General features: G+C 38.7%; 1 protein-coding gene across 1 annotated transcript in view; it reads right to left on the bottom strand.

Moving 5' to 3' along the window:
* The window catches only part of FAF1 (Fas associated factor 1), a 496,086-nt gene that overhangs the window by 292,036 nt on the left and 185,958 nt on the right, over nt 1-18,092 (bottom strand). The window contains exon 6 of the mRNA XM_066269224.1: nt 7,273-7,364. Coding sequence (XP_066125321.1) covers nt 7,273-7,364 — 92 coding nt within the window. The remainder of the gene's footprint in view (nt 1-7,272; nt 7,365-18,092) is intronic.

Raw genomic sequence — 18,092 nt, 5'->3', positions numbered from 1 at the left:
AATGCTTCCTATTTTATAAATAAAAAACTTAAGACCCTAATCAAGCTGAGACTGCAATCCAAAATTCTTCTCATTATACTTTGATGTCTTTTGTCAGGAGAAATAAGTTATAATCATATTATTTTCCAGATTTACTTATAAATACCAATGCTGTCTAGTCTTCTTAAAGAAAACTGGTATTTGATAAAGAACCCAGTATCTGCCACTGCACTGGAATTGGAGTGATGAGATGCAGCAGCAGGACCTTGTCATAGCTCTTTGCATTGAAATTAATGGGCAACTCCCCTCCATGTCCCAACTTCCACTGACTCAACTCAGAAAAATAAAACAATAAAAAATCAAGCCAAACACCTAAATAGATCATTTTTAAAAACCCCAAACCCGATATATAAAAAGGGATATGTACTAAACTTTTTTATTTTCCTCTACCAATTTCAGAGCAATTCCAATTCATTTGCCAATTCTCAAATATAACACTAAAATCATACCTTTTCCCCTCCTTTTTAGATTACAAATAAGAGTTCAATGAATTCACCAGTTATAACAAAACTCTGGAAAAACAAATCAAATTAAGTCATCGTAAAGCTTAGTACACAGTGCCATGTCTGTGTATATCAGATGGTTAGAGCGTCATCCCAATACACCAAGGTTGTGGGTTCGATCCCTGGTCAGGGCACATACGAGAATCAACCAATGAGTGCATAAATAAGTAGAACAAACTGATATTGCTCTCTCTCTCTCTCAAATCATTATATAAAAATTTCTAAAAAAAAGTATTACACAGCAATTTTATCTGTCTACCATATTTGATAGCTATACTCAATTGGAAATTGTTTTTGGACTCCACTATGTACTTAAAATGTCAAAAAAATTATTTTTGGTGAAACACAAAATGAAAATCACAAGTTAGAAGTAATTATTACCATTAGCCTTTAAGGTTCTACATAATATTTGGTTTTTGAAATTATCTCCTAAGAAATCTGAATTTAAGATATACATCATACTCAAAAAAGAAAAATAAGCTCTAGTTTTATAGAAAGATATAGTAACACATATAAATACACCTTGGACTTTTTAGTTATATTTTAATAAAATATTCATTAATATGACTTTTTCATTAGCAGGAAATTCTACTTGTCCCTCCTCCCACCACCCAGCTACTCTGTGCTATATGTCTTTTGTTCCACTTTGAATTTTTCTTTCTTATTGTTCCAATAGGGGAAACAGCATCATTATAACTTGGTAAAAATCTAAAAAGCCAACTAGAAAATACTACTTTAGTGCTATATGAAGACTCCCTTTTCCAACAAACACTGCATTCTCAAAGCCTTGTAGGCTCCCGCTTACCTAGGGATTGAACAGTTGGCAATTAAACTAAGTCAGTTACATGGCAATGAAGAATATTTCCATTAGCCCAGGAAGACGTTTTGATAAATCTATTTAGTCATGCCACAGAAAAGTAATAAATTATAACCAATAATATCTCCTATCTGCTATAATTATGTGGATTACATATTGGATGACAGTGATTACACTATTAACTAATCTACAAAATAATGTTCTACCTGACAAGATAAAGAACCATATCTATAACTCTTTAACTTAATCTCATCTAGTGTTTATACAGACATTACTACAAATAGCAGGGCTACAAAAACTGTTTGGCTGTTTGTGATAGTAGGCAAATTCAATTTTCACTAATATATGATTTAAACATAGTGGATAAGGAACAACCCACGAAATCTTTAAATTCTTACCATAAAATGAACTATTTACAGACTACAAAAAACAATTACATTAGATTTAACTATTTCAGTCCAGTAATTTCTATTTGATCTTCTTCCCTACACAGAGCTCCTAAAACCCTTACAATTTTTCTATGTGAAAAGAGTGATAAAGGGAAAGGAGCAAGGATATTTCTGTTATTTATAACAAGCCCCTTTCATCCACACCTGAGTTGTTAATAAAGTGATTTACAGAAAACTCCTTGGGATGGGGTTCCCCTTCCTCCCTGCCTCTAGTGAGAAAAGAGAATGAGAGGTTGAGTTAATCACTACTGGCCAATGATTTAGTCAATGTTAACTAAAACCCTAGCTGAAGGATTCTGGAGAGCTTCCAGGAAGGGGAATAAGAATTCATCCATGTGCTAGGGGGTGGCACAGCATTAACTTTACAGGGACAGAAGCTCTTATGCTCCAGATCCTTCTGGATCTCATGGAATGTATCTCTTCATCTGGCTGTTCATTCACATCCTTTAAAATATGCTCCCCCACTCCCGAAGTTAGAAGCCGGGAGGCAGGCAGGCAGTCTCCCGCATGCGCCCAAACGGGATCCACCAAGCATGCCCACCAGGGGGTGATGCTCGGCCCATCTGGGGTGTTGCTATGCTGTGGCCAGAGCCATTCTAGCACCTGAGGCAGAGACCATGGAGCCATCCTCAGTGCCCAGGCCAACTTTGCTCCCATGGAGCTTTGGCTGTGGGAGGGGAAGAGAGAGAGATAGAGAGAAAGGAGAAAGGGAAGGGTGGAGAAGCAGATGGGCCCTTATGTGTGCCCTGGCCAGAAATCGAACCTGGGTCTTCCACACATCGGTCAATGCTCTACCACTGAGCCAACAGGCCAAGGCCCATAAAATATGCTTTTTAATAAATCAGTAATATTAACTAGAGAACATTTCTGAAAGTGGCGAGCTGTTCTAGTAAATTATCAACCCCAAAAAGGTTATACAAACCTCTAATTATAGCCAACTGATCAGAAACAAGAGGTGATACCTTAGACTTGCAATTGCTGGCTGATGTGGGGGGCAGCCCTGTAGGACTGAGCCCTGTATGTGATGGATCAGATGCTACTCCAGGTAGATAGTATCAGGATTTAGTTAAATTGTAGAACACCTGTCGGGTGCTGAAGAAGTGCCCGGTGTTTCAGAAAAGAAACAAAGCCCACATATTTTGTGTCTATGAGTAGTGTAGTAGAGAAAAACAGGAATTTTTTCCTTCCACTACGTAAATGATAAAGATATTTGGTAGGGCCTGACCTGTGGTAGCGCAGTGGATAAAGTGTCAATCTGGAAACGCTGAGGTTGCCGGTTCAAAACCCTGGGCTTGCCTGGTCAAGGCACATATGGGAGTTGATGCTTCCTGCTCCTCCCCCCTGTCTCTCTCTCTCTCCTCTCTCTCTCTCTCTCTGTCTCACTCTCTCCCTCTCTCTCTCCTCTCTAAAAATGAATAAATAAAATTAAAAATAAAATAAAATAAAATTCACTTTAAGATATTTGGTAGGTGGTGTGTAAAAGTTTGACAATACTCAAAGTTTTGGGTAAATGTCTCTCTACTATACAAAATCACTAAGTTATATCAAAAAAGAAAATGTGTATAAAGTTATACAAATTTAAAATTTAAACACAGTTCAGAAATGACATTGTACTTACAAAAATTATGACACTAACACTAGCATCTAATAATCATTCACTTTAGATCAGTTTGCTTCATCTAGCAATAACATATAATTAAACATTAAAATAATTTGCTCATTCTATAAATGTAACAAGTTTCATTGTAAAAACTGAAGAAAGAATTAGATAGATCCTCTAATAATTCAAAATATATAGATAGAATTTTTTTTTTTTTTTTTTTTTTTTTTTTTTACAGACAGAGAGAAAGAGAGAGGGGTAGATAGGGACAGACAGAAAGGAACCGAGAGAGATGAGAAGCATCAATCATCAGTTTTTCGTGTGGCACTTTAGTTGTTCATTGATTGCTTTCTCATATGTGCCTTGATGAGGTGGGGGCTACAGCAGACCGAGTAACTCCTTGCTCAAGCCAGCGACCTTGGGTCCAAGCTGGTGAGCTTTGCTTACACCAGATGAGCAAGCTGGCGACCTCAGGGTCTCGAACCTGGGTCCTCCGCATCCCAGTCCGATGCTCTTATCCACTGCGCCACAGCCTGGCCAGGCTTAACAAAATTTTTGTATCAAAGAAAACTACAGGCCAATTTTCCTTGATGAGCAAAATTCTCAATGAAATATTATCAAATTGAATTCAACAATATATTAAAAGAATTATACACCATGACCAGTAGGACTTACCCCAAGAATGCAAGAATAATTCAACATCTGTAAATCAATCAACAGGATACATCACATTAACAAAATAAAAGATAAAAATCATATGGTCATCTCAATAGATGGAGAAAAAGCATCTGACAAAACTCAAAATCCTTTAGTGATAAAAAATACTCAACAAAGGAATAGAAGGAACATATCTCAACATACACCAATGAAGGCTCTATACAGCAAACCCACAGCTAATATTATATTCAATAGTGAAAAGCTGAAAGCTTTTCTTGTAAGACCAGGAACAAGATAAGGTTGCTCACTATCACCACTTCTATTCAATATAGTATTGAAAGTCCTAGCCACAGCAATTAGACAAAAAGAAAAAAAAAAGGAATGAAAAAAGAAATGAATGAAGGAAAGAGAAAGGGAGGGAGGGAGGGAGGCCTACAAATTGGAAAAAGAGGTAAAACTCTCATTATTTGTAAATGACATGGTTCTATATATAGAAAACCCTAAGACTCCACCAAAAAACTGACAGAATGAATGAATTCAAGAAAGTTTCAGGATACAAAAATCTGCATTTCTAGACAGCAATAAATGATCAGAAGAAAGTTTTTAAAAACTATCCCATTTATAATTACATCAAAAGCATACAATACCTAGGAATAAATTTAATCAAAGAGGTAAAAGACTTGTACTCTGAAAACTGTAAGACATTAAAGAAACTGAAGAAGATAAAAATAAATGGATATATCTTGCTCATAGATTTAAAGGATTAATACTGTTAAAATGTCCTTACTACCTAAAGAAATTAGAGATTCAATGCAATCCCTATTAAAATACCAATGGCATTCTTCTCAGAATTAGAACTAATCCTAAAATTTATATAGAACCACAAAAGACCTCAAATAGCCAAAGAAATTTTGAGAAAGAACAACATGGGAGGTGTTACACACCCCGACATAAAACTACACTACAAACTACAATAATCAAAACAGTATAATGCTGGCATAAAAACAGATATATAGATCAATGGAACCGACTAGAGAGTCCAGAAAGAAATCTTTGTTTACTTATATGATAAAAAAATCTACAACAAAAATGCCAAGGATACATAATGAAGTAAAGACAATCTCTTCAATAAGTGGTGCTGGCAAACCTGGACACATTAAAAAAATGAAACCGGACCACTTTCCTAAACCATATACCAAAAAACTCAAAATAGACTAAAGACTTAAATGTAAGACCTAAAACCATACTCTTGGAAGAAAACATAAACAGTAATCTCTTTGACATCCATCTTAGCAATATCTTTATGAATATGTCTCCTCAGGCCAAAAAAAAACAAAAGAAAAAATAAACAAATGGGAATATATCAAACTAAAGATTTTGCACAAAATGAAAAGCTAATCTATTGACTGGGAGAAAATAAATGCAAATTATATGTCTGATAAATGGTTAATATCCAGAATATGTAAGAAACTGGTACAACTTAACACCAAAAAAATAATCTAATTTTAAAAATGGGCAGTGGACCTGAACAGACATTTCTCAAAAGAGGACATATAGATAGCTAAAAGACATATGAAAAGATGCTCAACATCACTAATAACCAGGGAAACGTAATTAAAACCACTATGTGATACCTCACACCAGTCAGAATGGCTGTAATCAATAAACCAACAAATAGCAAGTGCTGGTGAGAACATGGAAAAGGGAAGCTTTGTACACTGTGGGTGAAACTGTAAATTAGTGAAGTATGAAAAACAGTATAAAGATTCCTGTTTAAAATTTAATTCAGAAAAATTAAATTTACGGTTATTATATGATCTATCAATTACACTTCTGTGTATTTATCCAAAGAAAACAAAAACACTAACTTAAAAAGACATGTATCCCTATTCATTCCACCATTATTAGTACTAGCTGAGATATGGAAGCAACCCTGGTGTCCATCTACAGATGAGTGGATAACGAAGATATGAGAGAGATATACTGTATATACTATTCAGCAATAAAAAAGAGAACAAAAAATCTTGTCATTTGCATGGATGGACTTAGAAGGTATTATCCTAAGTGAGATAAGACAAATACAGAAAGACAAATACCAGATGATTTCACTTATATGTGGAATCTACAAAGACAAAACAAAACAGAAACAGACCCATAAGTATTGAGAACAAGCTGATGGTTGCCAAAGGGGAGGTGAGGGGACAGGACTTTAAAAGAATTAACTCTCCATCTGATCTTTTCACACAGTTTTTCTTAAGTAAAAAAATAATCATCTAGCCTCACTTGCCTTCTAGGACTCTTTTTCTCTCTCTTTTTTTTTTACAGAGCACAGTAATTTTGAGAGAAAATAATATCAGCAATATAAAAAATATATATATCAGTGTTTTCAGGCTGTATTCTGCAAAACCCAATGACTTTCCTCAAAGGCATGCCTTCTTTAGCTATGAAATAGGCTGGAATTCTACTCACTCATCTATTCCCTCCAACTCTAGTTCTTCCCCTTCAAAAAGAGAAGTGACGCCCTGGCCGGTTGGCTCAGCCGTGGAGCCTCGGCCTAGCGTGCGGAGGACCCGGGTTCGATTCCCGGCCAGGGCACATAGGAGAGGCGCCCATTTGCTTCTCCACCCCTCAGCCGCGCCTTCCTCTCTGTCTCTCTCTTCCCCTCCTGCAGCCAAGGCTCCATTGGAGCAAAGATGGCCCGGGCGCTGGGGATGGCTCTGTGGCCTCTGCCCCAGGCGCTAGAGTGGCTCTGGTTGCAACATGGCGACACCCAGGAGGGTCGCAACATGGCGACGCCCAGGATGGGCAGAGCATCGCCCCCTGGTGGGCAGAGCGTCGCCCCCTGGTGGGCGTGCCGGGTGGATCCCGGTCGGGCGCATGCGGGAGTCTGTCTGACTGTCTCTCAATGTTTCCAGCTTCAGAGAAAGAAAAAAAAAAAAAAAAAAAAAAGGGTAGTGACATTTTTTACTATTTTTTACATATTGGAGTTTTGCTAAAGATTTTCTTTGGAAAAAAGATGCCCCCATTAAAACCAAACACATAACTACCCAGACCACGTAATTTGAAAATTTATATAACTAATAGCTGTCAATAACTTAAAGCTTCAATAAGATTTTATTTGATTCTGATATTTATATACAGTTTAAAGCAACATCTTTAACAATTAAACTCTTCATTTCAGAGTCACAGAAAAAGTAAACACCTTACCCAGCATGACTAGATGATGAAGGTGGTGGCAAGTCTGGTGTAAGAACATAAAGACTGTTGTTTTTTGGCAAATGTAGTGATTTTAAGACCGTCTGAAAAAGAAAAAATAAAACAAAATATGACTTAATTGTACATTTTTTCCTATAGTTCTTGAAAAACTGTCAATATTGTATTTTGAATTTTCATCTTTTGACAATTTCCTAAATAGGGTAATGCAGAACTACTGAAATCTAGATAACCTTGTTTCTCCCATACATATTCCATAAATTAGCATAAAAAAGAACATTAAAATACAAATTATTTAGCTCATGAAAAGATAGAAATAGAACACAGTTAAGGCTCATTAATATGTTCATTGTAGAAGTATATCATGGCAACAAAATGCACTTCATTCCAGGATCACTCCAGCAAAAATTAGCAATGTAGCTTTTCAGAGCTCATTAAACCTAGAAAAGATCATAGAGAGCACCTCAAAGACTTTACAGATGTGGAGCTGCAGCCTGAAAGGTGAAGTGACTTGAATGAGGTCTCTATTAAGTGTTATTTAAATAACTTAGTTCACTTAACCCTTACTTCAGAGAATTGTTTTGTTAAAACATTCTGTCTGGAGTGAATGACTCTTGGGCTACATCTGATCTTACTGTCTTAATAACTATAAAGTTTCAGTAATTTCTTTTTTCTTTTTTTGACAGAGACTGAGAGAATCAGAGAGAGGGACAGATAGGGACAGACAGGCAGGAAGGGAGAGAGATAAAAAGCATCAATTCTTCGTTGTGGCACCTTAGTTGTTCATTGATTGCTTTCTCATGTGTGCCTTGACCAAATGCTCCAGCAGAGCAAGTGACTCCTTGCTCAAGCCAGCAACCTTGGGCTCAAGCCAGTGACCATGGGGTCATGTCTATGATCCCACGCTCAGGCCAGCGACCTCACACTCAAGCTGGTGAATCCATGCTCTATGAGCCTGTGCTCAAGCTGGTGACCTCGGGGTTTCAAACCTGGGTCCACCGCGTCCCAGCCCGATGTTCTATCCACTGCACCACCGCCTGGTCAGGCACTAAATTTCTTTATTATAAAACTACATATCTTTCTAACTTACAACTTGATGTTAAACACCTGCTAGTATTTCAAATATTTCTTGACAGCAATACACCTTTAGAGCAGGCTGACAGTTGTCAGGGGGTAGAGGTGGAGGGCTGAGTGAAGAAGATAGAGGGATAGACCAAAAAAGGACAAGAAAATAAAAACACCCATGGACATGAACAACAGTGTGGTGATGCTGGGGGAGGGGGTGAGGAGTAAGGGTGGAGGGAGACATAAAGGGAGTATAAGGGAGATAAATGGTGATGGGCAAAGATGTGATTGGAAACGAGGGGGGCAGGGCTGAACATACAACACAGTGTACAGGGATGTGTTATAGAATTGAGCAATGAAACTTGTATAAATGTTAATCAGTGTCACCCCAATAAAACTGAATGAAAGAAAAGCATACTATACATCTTTACGCCAAAACCCAGGACATACATATTTATTGAACACATTTACCGAGTTAGCTTTCTGGGCCAGGACTATTCTAAACATTAAGAATATAACAGTGGACAGAATAGTCTAAAAATGCTAAACTTGTGGAGCTTATACTTGAGTAAGAATAAATAAAATAAGTAGCTTATGTAATTGAGTTTTAGTAATCTATTATTTTTTTCTAGTATTTTTTTCTATTAAACACAAAATAGGGAAGGAGGGGTGAAGAATATGGGGATAAGGAATTACGTAATTTTAAACTGGGTAATCAAAGTCATTCTTATTTGGGTAAAGACTTGAAAATGTTGAGAAAACCATGAGAATATATATAAAAAATTTTTTTTCAAGCAAAGAAAAGCTGGGCAAAATGTTTAATAAAGAATAAAGTGTTCAATGTAACTGAAGCCAAATGAGCACTGGTAGGAGACAGGTCAGAGAGGTAACAGTAATGGGAGGGGCCTGAAATGAAATGTGTTGAGCCATTTAGGCTAATTCAAGGGCTTTGACTTTTACTCTGAATAAGATGGGAAGCTATTGGAGTAATATGGTTGAATCATGTTTTAAAAGGATCACTCTGTTAGCTGTGTTGAAAATAGATGGAAAAGGTATTGACAGAAGAAGGCAGAAGCACAGGAGGCTAATGACATATACTACTATGATGAGGTTAATGATGGCTTATGCCAGTGTGATGTACTAGAAACAAAATAGCGTATTTCCCCATGTATAAGAATCACCTTTTTCCAAAAAATCTGGGGTATAAAAACTAGGTGCATCTTACAAAGTGGTTGTAGATTTTTTTACTTGCATTTCCCGCTTTTTTTCACTTGTTTTTGTGCTCACTGTTGAAGAGAGTGATGTCACCAGACACAGATGAGAACAAGCTAATGGACAGGAGTTTTTGACAGTGATGAAGAGTTTTATGAATTTTATGATGAATAAAACTTGAGGTCAATAACTTTATGTAATACATTTTCCCCCCCAAATTTTAGGCCCCAAAATTAAGGTGTGTCTTATACATGGGAGTGTCTTATACGTGGGGAAATATGGTAGTTTGATTCTGGATATATTTTGAAGGTGGTGCTAACAGGATTTCCTGACAAACTGGATAAAGGTTATAACAGAAAGGAATCAATAATGAACTAAAAGATACTAGAATGAACAATCAGAAGAAAGGTGTCAAATGAAATGAGGAAAACTGCAGAAGAGGACTTCTCTTTCGGCCATGGAGGTATGAAACATGCAATAGTCATTCAAGTGGAGAGGATAAGCAGCTGAATATATCAACCTGGAATTCAGGGAACAGGTCTAGAATGGAGATATAAATTAGAGATAAAAAACTGATAATGCATATGGATGATACTTAAAAGCCATGGCACTGGCACTAAATTTAGCAATGTGATCACTGGTGATCCTGACAAATGCACCAGGAGTTCTCTGTTTAGACTGAGCCCATGAGAAATGGGAGGAAAAAAATTAGAAATAACAAATATAGATAACTCTTTGGGGCAAGTTTTATTATCCAGGGGACTAGAGAAATGAAGTGATTTTGGGAAGGGCAGATGGGATGAAGAGAAAAATGAAAGAAATAACATCATGTTTGAATAGTCATGGTAATGCTCTACTAGAGGAAAATATTGATGATGCCGGAAAGACAGGGAAAAATGAAGTCTTTGAATAGGCCAAGAGGGATAGGGGGGATAGAAAATGTTATCCAAAGCAAACATGAATGTTTTGGTCTCAGGAGATTGAACAGGCCATCTAGAGCAGCGATTTTCAACCAATGTGCAGCAAGAATTTTTAAAACATGCAATAACTATTTAGTCAGGAGCACTGATCTCTTTACCCTTTGACTGTCAAATTAAAAAGTGACAACAACCAACAAACAATAGCCATCCAATGTGAATGTCCTGTTTTGAAACATGAATGCATAGGTCATACAATAGAGTTGCATCTTATTGGTCATGTCACATAATAAGGCTGCATCTGAATGGTTCTTTGTACCAGAAATCTTTATATATTTTTTTTTAAGTCACTTGGGATCAAAACTGGTAGGTAATTACTTTTTTTATATCAATTAATACCTGGTTTTTCTCATTTCAGCAAAAAATACATTTTTTGTTATGCTACAGAATTTTAGTAATTAGTTTATGTGTGCCACAAGATGAAAATGGTTGAAAAATTACTGATCTAGAATAGTAGGGGAAAAAATGCAGTGTGTGTAAGATGCAATAAGTAAACAGAGACCAAGTTGGGAACCTATGGAAATTCTCTTGTGATTGCATTTATTTTGTCCATGAAACAAAATAAAAAGTGAAATCAACAGTTGAGGGTGAACATAGGGTAGAGGTGTTTCAAAGGTCTGGAGTGAGGATAAGTATAAAATAGCCATTTAGAAGCATGCCGTAAACCAAAATAAACCATTTGCTATGACTGCCGAGCAATATTAAGAGGCCCCTTGAAAATCTTGGTTATAAATTCAAAGACATCTCAATCGAAATAATTTTGTTTGTCTCTAGTCACATTTATTTATGAGGCACAGAACAGAAAGAGTTAAATTTACCCTAGGTAAGAACTTTTGTCAAGCAAGAACCATGAAGCAAGAGTTGAGGCTACACACAAGAAAGTGATTATAAAATTGACCATGGGTTTTAGCCTACTGTAAGGAATAGAAGACATGAAGAGGTAATGATCATGAAAAGATAATACAAACAATGAATTAGAAGTATGAATGGAGTTGAAGGACTGCTGTAGTTAGGGTACTAAAGAAAGCGAGCTAGAAAGATGAGAGAAGAAAACTGAAGCTTAAAATTAAGATTTGAGAATTGCTGTAATTAAATGATAAGACCATGGGAAAATATGGTTGACATAGGGTAAAGGAAAAGGTCTTTTTAGGAAAGAAGTTCAAGGAACTAAGAGACCAAGGTACTAGAAGAATCATTTACAAAGATATTTAAATTACTAAAAATTAAAACAGAATAATTATAAACAAGAAATTAAAAATCATCAAAACATTAGGGGAGATGATTCAATAGTAGGTGATAAAAAATTTTTGACATGGAATTAAAAGCTGAAAATTTTTAGAGAGGAAGTAATAATAAAGGTATGAAAGTGGAAATGAGGAAAAATGAGGACATACAGTAGTCCCCCTCTTATCCATGGGGGATAGGTTCCAAGACCCCCAGTGGATGTCTAAAACTACAGACAGTACTAAACCTTATATGTACTATTTTTTTCCTATACATACATACTTATGATAAAGTTGAATTTATAAATTAGACACAGTAAGAGATGAACCATAATTAATAAGAGAACAATTATGACAATATACTGTAATATTATAGAAGTTATACAAATGGGATCTCTCTCAAAATATCTTATTGTGCTGCACATACAGTGTGAACATGCTAGACAAGATTCACATCCTGGGAAGGATAGGGTAATGAGAGATTTCCTTCCACCACTCAGAATGGTGTGCAATTTGAAACTTATGAATTGTTTATTTCTGGAATTTTCCATTAATATCTTTGGACCACGGTTCACCCTCGGTAACTGAAACTGCAGAAAGCAAAACCACAGATAAAGAGGGACTACTATTTATTTCACCAGTTAGTCCAGGTTTAATGGTTGCTAGAGAAAAGCAATTAAGAAGGCTACAGAGAAATAATGTCCTCGAAACCAAAGATTTCAGTCAGAGGAAGATGGAAAAGGCAAAGTGTAGGGAAGAGGTAACCAGAGAAGAAATTTTGCTAATGATGAGTTAGCTCCACAGGCCATAGCAAAAGTTTTGGGGCATTATAAAGGAAAAAGGATAGAGAAAGACAAAGGCTGTGAAGAGACTGGAGATCTCAGTGAGGGGTGACACGAGAATCTTAGAACATCTGGCAGTAACTGGTATAAACAGTGGGAAAAGGCATCAAGATCCTGGTTGAATCAAAGCCAATAATAATCTCAAAACTGAACATGTTAGATAGCAAGGTGGAGTTGATGTCTAGGAATTCCTCTCAACCCCGCAGACAAAAGTAGAGACACTTGGGGAGGCTGAGCTTAGCCAAGCATAGAACATGAAGAACCATTCTTGACCCCTCACCAAGAGGGTCCTTCTTAAGTGCATTGTACTACTCCAAAGGCAATGGAATTTACTATTGAGTCATATTAGTTATGTGTTAAACAAAAAGAAATAAGCTTATTTTCAATACACTGACATCTTTTTTTTTTCATTATGACTATAAGCCACTCAATTAACTTCACAACCCACTAATGGTTTTTGTGACCCATGGTTTCACAAAAAAAAGCCAAAACACTGTAGCAGCCAATTAATTACTTATAAAGTCAGAATCTACCAGGAAACATTGAAATTCTGAATCTTTATGTCAAATAAGTCCTTTTGAAATTGATCTGTGTTACTGCTGCAGAGTTAACATGCAAACAAACCAAATATGCATATAAACATAGGAAAGCTATTTCTACCATATCTTTCATTATTTTACTTTGTGGGCTTTTGATAAATGCTAGGCCTTCCCACTTGACCAAGTTATTATTGTCCATTCCATCATCCAAAGACTTTCCACTAAATCATCCCCCTCAAATCACATATGGCATGATTAAATGGATACTTTCTTGAAGTCATTTATTCATTCATTCATTCCATGAACATTTATTTGATGCTTATTATACCAAGCACTGGATATACAATGGTGAAAGAAACAAATATGGTCCCTCCACTCATGGTACTGTGATGAACAATGCTGAGATGAGGGCCACATTTTATACAAAGATCTGTTAAATAAAGTAATAGTTAAGCTGAGTCTTGAAGTATGAAAAAGAACCACCAATGTGAAGAATGAGGGGTAAAGCACTTCAGGTAGTAGAACAGCATCTATCAGGTAAAGATCTATCAGAAGAATAAAAAGAAAGTGGGTGTGACTGCTGCATGAAAAGTGAGGACAGAAAAAGCTGAAGATAAGGTTGTAGTGAGAAGGTAAATAATACAATGTCTTTTAAACGAAAGTGAGGAGCTGGAAATTATTCAAAGTACAATAAAAAGCTAGGCTATAACCAGAGACAGATATAATTCAATTTACATATTTAGTTACTTTTAGCGAGAGAGATACAGAGACAGGAAGGGAGAGAGATGAGAATAATCAATTCACAGTTGCAGCACTTTAGTTCACTGATGTGCCTTGACCTGGGGGGGAGGGGTGCCTCCAGCCAAGCTGATGACCCCTTGTTCAAGCCAGTGAGACTGGGCTCAAGCCAGTGATCTCAGAGCTTAAAATTAGAACCTCAGTGTCCCAGGTTGACACCTTATCCACTGTACCAACACTGGTCAGGCTCGATTTATGTATTTAAAAGACCACCCTGGCAGCTGTGTGATGAATGCACTGGAAGAACCCAAGAAAGAAAGCTGGGAAAAAATGCTGGGGCAATGGCGAAAAAGATGGCGCTGGAGTAGGCGGACAGACCAACTTCCCCCTCCCAGAACCAAAGTGGATTACAAATTAATTTTAGGAACCATCATCTGGAAAAACCAACTTTGGACTAAACTAAGAGGACTCTTCAATCAAGGAACACACACTGAGACTGGTAGAAAAAGCAGAAACGCAAAGAGGGCTGCCCAGCTCCCCTGAGCAAACAGCAGCCCAGAGAGTCTTGTATGGCAGGAAGTGAGTTCAGCAGAGAGGGGAGGGTACTGAGCCCCAGGAACAAAGTCCCAGCCTGCAACCCCAGAGCCTAAAAGAGGCGTATGGACAATATTCAGCTGAAACAAGTCAGGATACTGTTTGTAAGAAAGAGACTGATTTCTCAGACCCAGGATTCTTCTTAAAGGGACCACGCAGAAAACCGCTTTCACAACCACTCACCCGGGGCTCCAGGGAACGGGGAGAGAGGAGAGGACTGGAGTGGCAGGAAGAGAGTGTAATCTAGGAGGCACAGGGAGAAACATTTTGGGAGACAGCCACCCTAACCCCTGGGACGAGTCACTCCCCAAATCTGAAGTGAATATTTCCCCTGGAAACAGCAATACCAGCAAAGGAAAGCAGGACACCAGCCAAACAAGCTCTCCCACAGTACTTAGAGCAGAGTCGCTTAGAAGGAGGAAGCTTTCGAGACTACAGCAGTGAGTCTTAGGGTATGAGCTATAGCGCCCCAACGCACACGGCTGAGGGCTCACCCAGGGGCAGGTGGAAGCGGGATGCGGAAACGCAGTTCTGTCGGCAAGGGTGGAAGCTGGCTGGCCACAACTGAGGCCCAGGTGTGAGCTCAGTCTTGCCCAGCAGGGGTGGAGGGGCCACGCGCGAAAGTGTTCAAGCCCAGCTGCGGGCCGCCTGCAATCCAGCCTGCGGGGGAAGGGCAGGAGACCCCAAAGGGACGGAGACCGGCCCTTGAGCAAGGGTGCAGGAGCAACACCTTGCCCGGCCCACGGGAATCAAGGATTGCGGCCTGACACGGGAGATGGCTACTCCGGTGGGGGTGGAGTGAATGCCCAGAACAGGTGGAGTCCCGCAACTGAGCATGAGCACATAGCCCCGCTCAGCTGGTGGAGCCACGGCTTGCAGCAGTCCTGCGAGAGGGCTCCTCCTGCAGGGCGGGCGAAAGCCCAGAATCAGGCGGAGATCCGCAGCTCAGCAAAGGTACTCACCTTGCCCTCAGGGCCGAAAATAACCCCACACAATGGAGCAGGGCTAAGGCCAAGGCCACCAAGGCTTATATACCGGAGCAAGTGATCATAGCCCCTCCCGTGAAGAAAATGTGGAAACCACAGCAACAGCCCCAGTGGGATGGCACAGGCAACGCCCATACTCCAACGCCCTAGGCAGCAGCAACAGAGAGGATGGCGGGCCTGCAGACAGACCACAACTAAGGAACACAGAGGCCACACCCAGTGGACTCCAGTGGCCAAAATTTTCTTTTACACAGACAAAATGAGAAGGCAGAGAAATGCAACACAAATGAATCAAGAGAAATCCCCAGAGAAGGACCTGAATGAGTCAGTTATAACCAAATTACCAGATGCAGAGTTTAAAATAACAATTGTTAGGATGCTCAAAGATCTTAGAACAACAATAGATGGTCATTACGAACACCTAAATAAAGAGATAGCAAATATAAAAAAAGACATTGAAATAATAAAAAAGAGGCCCTGGCCGGTTGGCTCAGCAGTAGAGCGTCGGCCTGGCGTGCGGGGGACCCGGGTTTGATTCCCAGCCAGGGCACATAAGAGAGGCGCCCATTTGCTTCTCCACCCCCCCCCCTCCTTCCTCTCTGTCTCTCTCTTCCCCTCCCACAGCTAAGGCTCCATTGGAGCAAAGATGGCCCGGGCGCTGGGGATGGCTCCTTAGCCTCTGCCCCAGGCGCTAGAGTGGCTCTGGTCATGGCAGAGCGACGCCCTGGAGGGGCAGAGCATCGCCCCCTGGTGGGCAGAGCGTCGCCCCTGGTGGGCGTGCTGGGTGGATCCCGGTCGGGCACATGCGGGAGTCTGTCTGACTGTCTCTCCGTGTTTCCGGCTTCAGAAAAATACAAAAAAGAAATAATAAAAAAGAATCAGTCAGAAATGACAAATACAATATCAGAAATGAAGAACACAATGGAAGGAATTAAAAACAGGATGGAGGAAGCTGAGAATCGAATCAGTGAGTTAGAGGACAAGATAAATGAAGGCACGACAGCGGAGCAGAAAAAAGAAAAGAGACTCAAAAAGTCAGAGGAAACTCTAAGAGAGCTCTGTGACAACATGAAGAGAAATAACATCCACATCATAGAGGTTCCTGAAGAAGAAAAAGAACAAGGGATACAGACTTTGTTCAAACATATCATAGCAGAAAACTTCCCTCAATTAAGGCAGGAAAACGTCTCACAAGTTCAAAAAGCACAGAGAACTCCATTAAAGAGAAACCCAGAGAAATCTACACCAAGACACATTATAATTAAAATACTAAAGCTAAGTGATAAAGAGAAAATATTAAAAGCTGCTAGAGAAAAAAAGGCTATCTCCTACAAAAAAGCCCCCATAAGGATGACTTCCAGCTTCTCAACAGAAACACTTGAGGCCAGAAGGGAATGGCAAGAAATATTCAAAGTAATGCAGAACATAAGCCTACAACCAAGACTACTTTATCCAGCAAGGTTATCATTTAAAATTGTAGGAGAAATAAAAAGCTTTCCAGACAAAAAACACCTCAGGGAATTCACTACAAGCAAACCAATGTTGCAAGAAATAGTAAGGGGCCTGTTGTAAACATATCAAAGGAGAAAAAGAATATAGCAAAAGAGGAATACAGTTTTAAAGAATAAAATGGCAACAAACAAATACATAGCAATAATAACCTTAAATGTAAATGGATTAAATGATCCAATCAAAAGACATAGGGTAGCTGTGTGGACAAGAAAACAGGACCCATACATATGATGTCTACAAGAGACACATCTTAAAATGAAAGATGCACATAGACTGAAGATAAAAGGATGGGAAAAAAAATTTCACATAAATGAAAATGAAAAAAAAGCTGGGGTAGCAATAGTTATATCAGACGAAATGGACTTTAAAACAAAGGCTATAGCCTGACCAGACAGTGGCGCATTGAATAGAGCATCGGACTGGGATGTGGAAGACCCAGGTTCTTCAAGACCCCAAGGTCACCAGCTTGATCCATGGCTTATCTGGTTTGAGCAAAAGCTCACGAGCTTGAGCCCAAGGTCGCTGGCTTGAGCAAGGGGTTACTCGGTCTGCTGAAGGCCTGCAGTCAAGGCATGTATGAGAAGGCAGTCAATGAACAATTAAGGTGTTGCAATGCGCAACGAAAAACTAATGACTGATGCTTCTCATCTCTCCGTTCCTGTCTGTCTGTCCTTGTCTATCCCTCTGACTCTCTGTCTCTGTAAAAAAAAACAACAAAAAACAAAGGCTATAGTAAGAGATAAAGAAGGTCACTATATAATGATAAAGGGAGCAATCCAACAGGAAGATATTACCGTTATAAATATCTACACACCTAATATAGGAGCACCTAAACATATAAAGCAGACTTTGATGGATTTAAAGGGCGAGATCAACAGCAATACTATAATAGTAGGGGATTTTAATACCCCAGTAACATCACTAGACAGATACTTAAGAAAGAAAATTAATAAAGAAACAGCAGACTTAAAGGACACACTAGATCAACTCGATTTAATAGATATCTTCAGAACCTTTCACTCTAAAGCAGCAAAATATACATTTTTTTCAAGTGCTCATGGTACATTTTCTAGGGCACATAGATGTCTCAACAAATTTAAGAAGACTGAAATCATATTGAGCACTT

This window comes from Saccopteryx bilineata, chromosome 3, assembly GCF_036850765.1.
Source record: "Saccopteryx bilineata isolate mSacBil1 chromosome 3, mSacBil1_pri_phased_curated, whole genome shotgun sequence".
In the NCBI taxonomy this organism is placed as follows: Eukaryota; Metazoa; Chordata; class Mammalia; order Chiroptera; family Emballonuridae; genus Saccopteryx; species Saccopteryx bilineata.
This window is presented reverse-complemented; position numbering and strand designations above follow the sequence as displayed.